Source organism: Serinus canaria, chromosome 4, assembly GCF_022539315.1.
Source record: "Serinus canaria isolate serCan28SL12 chromosome 4, serCan2020, whole genome shotgun sequence".
Classification (NCBI taxonomy): domain Eukaryota; kingdom Metazoa; phylum Chordata; class Aves; order Passeriformes; family Fringillidae; genus Serinus; species Serinus canaria.
This window is the reverse complement of record NC_066317.1, coordinates 52864082-52874887: the sequence shown is the minus strand read 5'-3', so window position 1 is coordinate 52874887 and position 10806 is coordinate 52864082. Positions and strand designations below refer to the sequence as shown.

Genomic DNA, 10806 nt, shown 5'->3' with positions numbered 1-10806 from the left:
TGAGCTTACATATCACACCTTTGATCTAAAATTTTATGCTGCTGCTTTTGTTATTAGCCTAATTTTGCCAAAATGAAAAGCCCTTCTGCTGTTGAACAACTCCAATAAGGAATTTTAATTCCATATTTTAGGTTGATGCTATACATTATCCAGCAGGAATCCACTCAGCTCTACTCTCTCTATGAGTGCAAGCCTCAATTCAGTTTCAGACAAACACCAGGAAATACGTGTATTTATTTAACCTCAGAGAACATTTTATCCCATCTACTCTGGAAAATGTGTCCTTTGCTTAACAGTGGGTAGGACTGTTGGGTACAGGGGTCCTTCCTATGAAGAAAAAAAGTGATCAATGATAAATTGCATTGCTATATGACTGCTTACTCATATTAATGACTGATAGTCTCAGATAGGTTGTACGGGTTTTGGTTGATCAGTTTCATATCTTGTCTTCTTTTTTTTTTTTTTTTTTTTTTTTTTGCAATAAATGCAATTTCAACCCTTCCTGAGCCCTTTACCACATTCACTTCTGTGAATGTTTTCTAATTTTCCTTCCTGGTCTTTCTGGAAACATGGTGCAATATAGACTGTAAGATTCAAGCCTGTATCCTGTAATTAACAAAATAATACAATTTTTTAGGTACTACCTCTGTCCTTTTTTTGATTTAGCAAATTTGTTGTGCATTTGAAAGATTTCTTTACAGACCTCTAAACAGTGATGCAAAACAGAAAACCTAACTGCATTTTTATATTTAAAAATTTTGGTTTCAATGTGCAGAGCTTCATCTGAAATCAAATCATTTGGGTTTGTTTGTGCTCCCTAGAGCTGTGTATAATATTTTGGTGTCATTTTTCCTTTAAGCAGATCCGTATTTTAATTTGTATGTTTTGGGTTAATGAAAGCAGAGTAGTCTGCCACTCAGTGGCTCTGAATCCAGCCTTCAGAGCTGTGCTTCACATATATGTGCTCTTCCATCCTACTGTCTTCCATCCATTCTTTTTTGGGTGAATTTTTGAGCATGTTGTTATAATGAACTTATTTCCACAGTAAAAGTTTAATCATCTAGTTGTGCTTCATATATGCACAACAATTCCTTGTAACAGGCAGTATTAATAATCAAAATTGCAGACAATTTTCTGCAATAATGTATTCCTATATATAAACAGAGAAACAGTAGAAATTTAGAAATTAGGGCTCAGTTTTACATTTTGACTTAATCTCCTTTGAACTACTACAGGACAACTGCAAGTGTTTCACCATAGGATTCTTTAGGCCCCCACTATGGCCCGGGATGTGTCAAAGAAGATTCTTTTCCATAGTTGGTGATGATATTTAGTCAGTGCCCGGTGCTCCCTTTCAATGAAACACAGCATTTGTTTGTCCATGCAGGGAAAGGAAAGCATCATCACTGGAGAAAAAAACTATGAGAAACTGATGAAGGTTTGCTTGCTATCTCCTGCTCATTCAGCATTTCCTTTTTGCTGCACATGCAGCTGTCTTTCCAACAGAGCAGACATCAAGTTAAGGAAGCGGAAATCAAGGTAAAGGATGAGTGAAAAATCCTTGTAATGGAAGTAAAAATCTTCCTGACCGAAACTAGATTGTTTTTTTTGAACAGTTACAGTAGTTGGTGAACCACAACCATTACAAAAACCTTTCAAGAGCTTCTAGTTCCTTTTGGTTTATTCTTCACTTTTGATTCTTCTATTTGAAAATTTATCAAACAAAGAAATGAAACAATGGAATAATCCTTCACGTTAAAAAAAAAAAAAGAGAGAAGAGAAAGGATTAATCAACTTTGTCATTATATCTTAATCAGAAGAAAAAAACGCACTCAAGAAGAGAACCTTGCTCTGCCAGCTGAAGTTTATGATTACCTCTTCATGATTAAGAGAAGGCAGCTATGATCTAGACACTACATAATGTATCCAAGGTGGTCTGCTGCTTGTTGAAGACTTGCAACATGCACTGATATGACTGTGTAGTAAATTGTATATATTCCAGGCAGTCAACAGACATATAACAGACTACCTAAAACATTTATTACATTTTCCACAGAAGACGAAATTCCCCTACTGCAGTAAGTAAGATATAGCATCAAAAAGCTATTTCAGTGGAGTAATGCTCAATATTGTGTAACAAATAAACAGAGAATGAGAGGATTTGATATTTTTCAAAAGTAGATATTAAAACATCACCACCCATTTGTTTTTAGATATTTTCATAGCATCATAGAAAGGTTTGGGTTGAAAGAAACCGTAAAGATCATCTAGTTCCAATCCCCCCTCCAAGGGCAGGGATACCACCCACTAGATCAGATTGTTCCTATTTTCAAAAAGAGCATACTTCTTGTGACAAGCAGGACCCAAGTCCTGCCTGTATTCATCACACAGACTCACCGGAGTTAATGGGTTTGAAAAGAACACAGAATCTCACCCTAGCACACCCTCACCCCAGTAAATTCTGACATGGAGATGTTAACTAAGAATCCACTGAGATAGTTCTTTTTACTTCTTTTCTTCCTTATAGACCAATTGGTTAAATTTTGTAAAAACCTTAAAAGAAATAGCTAAAGTAAGCTGCTATGTGTGACCTGAGAAAATGCTTGTTCATGAATGCTGAATCATGTCTTTTTAAAGGTTTGGCTAAGTACAATAGTTGTATACATTTTCCAACAGACTTGCTCTCAGGTGAATATACACTTAAAAGAAACAAAATATATATGTGTGAAGTACATAAATTACTCAGTGTATCTACTGTATTTGTGATTCAGCATGTGTTTCTCTTCAGTGTATACCTAGATGGATTCCATTTCTGCCTTAAGTCCAAGAAATCCTACACTGACATAATTACATCTTCATGCTTGGCAAGTGCACACATGGGATTTTACCAACCAGAGAAGATACAGAATATTACTGCTAAAACCCATGTCACTTGACTAATAATAGAACACATGAAAGATGGACTAAATCTAATAACACTAGAAAAACCAGGGGCTGTGTGCATGTTAGTTTTGTTACATATCCGATAACTCACAGTTCCAGCTATGACTAAGAAATGCTACAAAAAAGTGCCACTAATAGATATTATGACCTGAAATACATGGTCCTCTCTAGGGAGGCTTACACTATCTAAAGCCAAGGTTTGGTAGGAAATTACCTAAAATCAAGAACTGGAGCAACATAAAACTCCCAAGACTAGACTGATAATCCTTGACATCACTGGTAGGCAAAGTCTAGCTCTCAAGTTCAGCCATAAATTAGAGAAAATATATTACTTCTCATGGACAACATTCTGCAATAAGAGATGTTTTCTGCTCTGATAAGTGAAGGTACACCATCTAAACTTCCTACATTCTTCAGATTGCATCAGTGGTATTTGGGCAAAAAAAAAATCTCATTACTCCACAGGAACCGATTATTATGAACAAAATATTGAAACTTGTCAAAATACACACTGTCACTTTTTGGTAATTTGAATAAAGTTTGAAAGTCAGAAGGGTGAGTCACTGACAGATCTTTCTTCTTTTGTCATACATCTGTTATCAGCTCTAAACAATATATCATGATTGAGACTGCACAGGGAAACCAGTAGATATTATAAAGAGGAGCTTGCAGGATTGGCCCATAATAGAGATTAAAGTTCAAAATACATTTGTCTAATATAAAGAGTGAATAAAAGACTGAATATGATGTTCTCTGAAAGTACCTGCTTGGATTAGGAATCTATTGGAACTTGACACTTTAGTTCACAGGTGAAGTTCTGATAATGGCTTGAAATGGAGGACTGGGGTAATGGACTTTAAGCCCTCACAAATTAAAATGGTTCCAAGTACAGAAAGAAGAAATGAAATTTTGGACAGGAGCATCTCTTTAGATGAAAAAAATACACAAAAATCCAATTTATCTGAGTGGGAATAAAAGTACTCTGTCTGAAGAAAGGTGGATTCGTAGGTTTGGGGGGTAAGGGAGGATGTGTGTGGCTTTTGTTTGAGTTCATTAGGGTTTTTTCCTCTAATGTCTTTTCCTTTTCTTTTGGCAGAAAATAGAAAGTTGTTGGATTGGGTTATTGTTGTTTTTTGGGTTTGATTTGGTTTTGGTTTTGTGGGTTTTTTTTTTTGTTGTTTGTTTTTTTCCTAAACCTGGCTTTCTGTGGCACTTGGCTGATTTGGGACGGTGCCAACCTTACACCTGACCCAGACTGCCACTAGGGTTTGCCCACACTGTCATCCTCCTGGTAGTGTCTCCTGTAGCAAAAAAAAAAAGGGAATAATTTTAGAGAGCTACACAACATTTATGATGCATTATCAGGCTGAATGCAGTATGTAGCTCTCCCTGGATAGCAACAACCCCCTTGGCACTCAGGGTGCAAAGGAAAGGGAAGTGGCTCACCCACAGCAGTAATCCCCACTGATTGCACGCTTCGTCCTATTCTGCACCACACCTTGCTCTCTTTTCCTGCCAGCACTGAGTGCATGAAGGCACCCACCCTCAGCACAGGTAAGGGGGCAGTGTTCCCACTCCAGCCCCTCGGCACCCCTGTTTCCCCAGCAGAGACAGCAGCCCTAAGAGGACACTTCATGATTTGGCATTTCTCACAATAACAGAATGAAAGGTGAAGGCAGGATCAGGGCAGCGTGGGTGTTGTGAATGGCTTAGGCAGAGTGTCTTAGGAGCTGCTGACTGGAAGTGCTGGGATTTTGCTGATTGCTGGGATTTTGTGATTGGGACTGTTGGGATTTTATTGACCTTGCTGGGATTTTTTTGTCTTACCTCACCAATTATCCATCATACAACACCACTGCCTCCTTTGGTGATACCTGCAGACAGCCTAGTTTGATACTAGGTCAACTACCATATTACATGGAAAAAGCCAAGCTGACTGACTGTAATTTTTACTTTCCATTTCCAGACTCGGTGCTTTCCAGACGTGTTGTGGCAGATTAATAAAAGACACTTGGGATACCAGTACCAATAGAGTTCAGTGAAGCAACTTGACACAAAACACAGTAAACTAAGGTATAACACTGTAGATCACTGCAGTGGAATGGAGGAGGAATACAAAGGGAAGACAATTGGTGTTCAAGGGTGTAAGACTGAGAAACTCCTAATAAAACCAACAAGCTACCTCTGGGATGTGGTACTGGACATCATAAAACCACTCTATGCTGACTGTACTGCAGTCACTTACTTGCAATTTAAAAGTAAATAATTATGAAAAAGCTGTAATTGTCAAAAACTTCTCACAGGAACCAAGTTAAACCAGCTGGGTGATACCAGGGGGACAGGCTAAAGCATTAGCTGGGATTTCTGCCAATGCCCGTTATTTAGTGATATTTTCTAATAAAACCCTGTATTTCTCAAGCTGCTATGCAGTTCACTCCTTGTAAGGAAACAAAAAAGAAGCACACACTTAAGCATGAGATTTCTCAACTAGATATGGTAGGGATACACAAGAAGCTGTTACCAGCCCTTGGTAAGATTCTGTAGATTATCTCTTCATATCGCCCTACTTTTAAGCTTGGATTGGCATTTACAAGAAGTAAGTTTTCTTACCCATACTGGAGATGTAACTCAACAAAGGGAAATGCAGTGGAGGGAAACCAGACTGGAAACAGCCTAAGAAACCAGTGAATGAAGACGAACAGATGGGATAGGCAGAGGGAACCTCGGAGCAGAGACAGTTAACTGCAGGAAATTACTCATCTGCAGCTGACATTAGTTTTTTGTTCTGTTTTCTTGACCTATAGGGATCAGGATGGTTTTTGCAGACCTGCAATGTCCTATGCATTGCACATGAAACTCACCTGATGTACGGCTACCCCACACTCCCCAGTAGCAGGGGAACACACACTTCTAATCAGCAAGGTGCTGTGGCTTCTGTCCCACTCCATGACCTGCCCTGTGGCCAAATGTGGTGCCTGCAGATGACATGGAAAGCAGCCAGAGACCGTGTTGTGCTACCAGCAGGAATGTACCCAGCCCCTGAACCCTCACATATCAAGCTGCCCTGACAAATAACACACCCACCAAACACAACATATGACTCCCATCCCTGTGCCAGTCCACAGGTTTGCTCACAAACTGGAAAGGAAAATGCTGCTGGGGACTGTGCCAGGCAAGGAGGGAGGGCTCTCTCTTCCACCTGCAGCTGAAATGTGAAACTCGGGACTTCAGCTATTGACCTGCAGAGCTCATGGACACCCTCCAGTTTTCTTGCATGTGCTTTTCTTAGCAGGTAAACTTCCCACACAAACAAATGATCCTCATTTGAAAAAAAAAAAAAAAAAAAAAACAAAAAAAAAAAAAAAAAAAAAAAAAAAAAAAAAAAAAAAAAAACCCAAACAAACCAAACAAACCAAAATGCGGCGAGGTACTCTCTGTATGGAACATTTTGCAGACTTTTTCTATGAACTAGCAAAGAAAGCTATTACACTTTGTATGCTTGTTCAGTTGGGAATGTAGATAAAAATATCATTAACTCTCTCAATACACAGGGGAAAAAACTGTGTTTACTGTTGCCCCTAACATCATACATGCATGTAAGAAAAGAAGTGACAGAAAACCTGATGTAAATCAGAATAGCTATTCAAGGCACTGGCAGGTAACTGGGTTCATTTCCCTGTGCTCTCTGTGAACTGAGAAGCAACCTCTCAGTATTTTTATTAGCATTAGTGACTTTTTTAGGTTTCTCTACAGTTCATTGATGAATGTGATCTCTGACTTTCTGTTACTATTCTTCTTTTCTTCTTTAAACTTCATTTTATCCAGAAATGCTCACAGATAAGTCAAAACTGGTGGCAGACAAATGAGTTCAAGTGCATTTTTAATACCTATTACATGCAGTTGGTTTTTCTATTGACGTAACTGATGACATCTATAATTTCCTCATATCTGTCACTTCCAAGACTGAAAAACTTACTCCTGATGTTTCAGAATCTTCAAACATTCTTTGTTTTACAAAGGTCATCCTCAGAGCTGAAAATGGATCCTAATGCTTTAAAGGTCAACAATCAGCTTTTCCACGTTATCTCCTCTCTTAGCTTATTTCTTAATCCTTCTGGGACTTTAAAAATGGCTATGAAGTAAAAATTTGATGGTTCTGTTACTGATAGGTAAATTTTTTCCCAGAGAGGCTAAACAGATGTAAGTCCCTCGCAGGTGCATCAGGGCGGGCTGTGAGGACAGCGCCACACGCCTGCCCGGCTCCAGCGGGACTGCACCGCTACCGAGCCCGAACGAACGCCTCACCACGCCGAGCAGACGAGGGAAAAGATCCAAAAATGCAACAAAACTTCGCATCAATACGGGCGGATTGTACCCCTCGAGAAGCACACAGAAAAGTGTCTTCGGGCTGGACAAACCTGCCCATAAGAAGGCATCAGCCCAGGATCCCGGGCACCGCAGCAGCTGAATCGCTGCGCTGGGACCAGGACCCGTCATCTCTTTCCCTTCCTTCCATTCCTTTTGTGCTTATATAGGAGATCAGGGCAAAAAAATTTCCAGTAATTTTCTAATAAAACTTTCTGATTGTTTGCGGACCCCCTGACTCTTATCGTTCCTTTCGCCCAGGAGCACCTACGACCCCTGGGGCCTTCCTCCCCCTTCAGGGCGGGGCGGCGGCAGCGCGGAACCTTTCCGTGCGGCGCCGCGGAACCTCTCCGTGCGGCGCCGCTTCCCGGCCGGACTCAGCGGCTGGCCGGCGCCGCTGCCGCCGTTGCCGGGTAACGCGGCGGCGCGGCGGCGAAGGCGGCCCGGCCGCGCAGGGGCCGCGATGCTGGACCCGGACCGCGGGCTGTCCCTCACCATCGCCAGGGTCGTGCAGCGCCTGCAGGGCTCCAGCCTGCACTCACAGCTGGAGCGACAGGCCCGGGTGAGCCCTGACCTGCCGCTGTGCCCCCACGCACTCCTCCCTTCCGCGCTGCCCCTCCAGGCGCTTTGTTCGCGGCCGGCGCCCCCGGCCCGGTGGCCTCCTCATGGGCAGGGGGTCCCGGCGCCCCTCGTACCCTCCCTCTTTTCCTCCTTGTCCCGCTCCTCTCCCTCCTCGGCGGGGCCGGAGAGCGGCGTGTTTGGTTTCTAGAGCCGTGTTTATTGTCTTTCCCCTTGGGACCCAAGGATTTCGCAGTGAAGATGAAGACTATCCGTCTGAAATCTCGCTGCTTCAAATATAGGTTCTGAAACGAATTGCTTTTTTTAATCTTTAATTTGGAGAGCTTTAAATTCCACCTGCCCTCCCCCGCTCCCCTAGTGTCCTTGAGAAAATGAGGTTTTGGTGAAAGGAAGTGAAAATAAATGAAAAAAATACGCGTGGAAGTGAATTTTAGTAGCTGGGATAACAGTTGCGGGTTTTTTTATATTTAATAATTTATCTGCACTTGGAGCCAGATTTTCATATTTCAGCTGAATATAATTTAGGATGTTTCAGATTAAAATTGCGTCAGTTTTCATGATTATAAATAACCTAGTCATGGTGCTGTAACAAATATTGTGCATTACTGAAATATTCTGGATTGGGTTTTATAAAATCTTGTGCTTTTCGTTTTGGGGTTTTTTTCAAACACTGCTTAAAATTTTACAGGTTAGTGGGTTTTTTTGGTTGGTTTTTGTTTTGTTTTGGTTTGGTTTAGTTTTTTAGGATACCATGTCCATTATTTGTCCATTCGTTTTGTTGCATTTTTAAATGAAGCATGATTTTCTTCTTTGAATGTCCCTGAAGGTCTCTGAAGCAAGTGACATCACTGTCACACTGCCTGTCTTTTGTTTGTTTTGTATTTAAATGTACTGATTTGGTCTCTAAATGCTTTTATAAATGCGTGTCTGCCTTGCTTCTGTTGACAGGGCTTTCTAAATATTTGAATAAGCCAATGTACATGACTTGAAGGGAGCTGGAATTATGAAAGAGTTTAGAGGCTGGGTTCTGCTAAATGTTGGGAAATTGAGCATCCTAAAAAACCTGACATGAGGAGTGAAGAGTCACATCTCGTCCTTAAAACGGGCGGTGAACAGGGCTCTGTTCTAACCACTCTGTTCCTGTTTCTAACAAACCTGAATTCGGGATTCTTTATGCCTGTCTCTGGCAGGGCCTGATTTCACAGTCATTTCATTCTTTGCATGGGTTTTTTGAGAGAGAAGGAAGCTTGCTGTCCTCAGGACTTGGCTGGGTGTTTAGAAGGTGCTAAACTGGGCGGGTGGCTTTGGTTTGGTGGAGCCGTTTTGTGCAGGTGGACACTGAGAACGTGAGCAGTGCTCTCCCAAGGTGGTGTTTGGAGTCTGAAAGGGCAGTGAGGTGCCTAAATCCCTTCTGGATATGAGAATGTATCTGCTATGATGGCTTTGCAGAGTACTGTTGTACAGATTTCTTAGAGAAGGAAAAAAAAGCGTTTGTATAGGTCATGATCATTGTAGTCATACGAAGTGCTAAGGGGAAGGAAAAGAAGCAGGGCAACAAATATTCAAGCTGATTCTCAGAGTTCTTAGTGTGAAGGGTTTATAACAGCAGGTTAAATCAGAGCTATAGTTTAGTGTACTGATCTGAAAGTTTATAGATACATCAACAATGGGATTTCTCAATCAAATGAATTATCTCTTGGAGATCGTAGTTTAAATTAGTAGGGCCAAATGTACACTGTGTTTGGCAGGAAGCTGTGTGTTCTTGATGGAGGAGGCTTTTTTATTGACCTTGCACGCGTTTATGTTCTTTCATGCACAGAAGACTTGCTTTGTTTATAAAGCTTGGACAGTCACATTACTGCTATATTGTGCAAGGGCCCCTCAGTCAGTGGCTGGTCTCCTGTTCTGCCCAGAGCAGCTGTACAAAATTCTGAATGTTTCTGAATTTTGCTTCACTCTGTATTAAAGCTAGTGCTTGATGTTCCTCTCTTTACATGGGGTATTGCTGGAGTTGTACTGTCAAATATGAAATCTTAGGTGTTGCTGTGCATCACTCCTGAACTCCAGTTTATTGGTAGGATGTGATGGAGTTTTTTGTCTGCTTGGTCTGCACAAGTTGTGATTTTGAAGGGTGGTACCTTTCTTAGGGAATTTTAAACTATTTTGGGAGTTGCACACTGTATTTTGAGAAGTCTTTGGAATCAATGCATCAAAGTGCAACTTAGTTTTGTTTTGGATATTTATGTTGCAGTTATACTTCACAAATATTCTTCATCTCTTAGTGTAGAAAATGATGTTGATATTTGTTCAATAATATTTACTGTCTCTGAAAACACTGCAGTCAAAATGGATCTTAAGGTCCATTATAATAATCCCTGAAATTTTGAGAGAACATGTAGTCTCACAAACAGTATTTTAGCTATTAGAAAAGCTGTGTTTTTTGAATTTGTCTCTTATTTTCTAGGATGGAGAACTCAGAATGACCAGTTTCATTGATGAGTTAATAGAATTTTGGGGAAAACACAGTAACCTGACATTATTTGTGAGTGGTGAGAGAGTAGCCCTGTGGTTATGAACTGATCAAACCAGTGCTTTGCTTGGCTGTCACTGGGAGCCTGAGCTAGTGTCAAGGGCTGTGATACACAATCTCTTTGAAATAACTTTGGCATGGGCATCAAATGATTTGCTGTCAGAGCTTGACCTCTGGGGATACCATGATAATGACATTTTTATCCCAAGGATTGAAGTAGAGGTAGTGTCATGAAAGTGATGAATGAGTAAATAAATAAATGTTAGGTTGATTATTGTAGGTTGATTTTTGATAAATTGATATATTAATGCAGTTAAGAGAGATTAATGTGGGTGAGAGTTCTAATGTATCTATTGCTTTGGAATTTCTTCTGAACATACTTTGTAGTG

At 40.7% G+C, this 10806-nt stretch overlaps 1 protein-coding gene across 1 annotated transcript in view; it reads left to right on the top strand.

Moving 5' to 3' along the window:
- The first annotated feature begins 7737 nt into the window (after nt 1–7737).
- The window catches only part of TBC1D19 (TBC1 domain family member 19), a 49105-nt gene continuing 46036 nt past the window's right edge, over nt 7738–10806 (top strand). Inside the window, exon 1 of the mRNA XM_050974015.1 lies at nt 7738–7870. Within this exon, the coding sequence (XP_050829972.1) occupies nt 7772–7870 (99 nt within the window). The 5' untranslated portion in view covers nt 7738–7771. The remainder of the gene's footprint in view (nt 7871–10806) is intronic.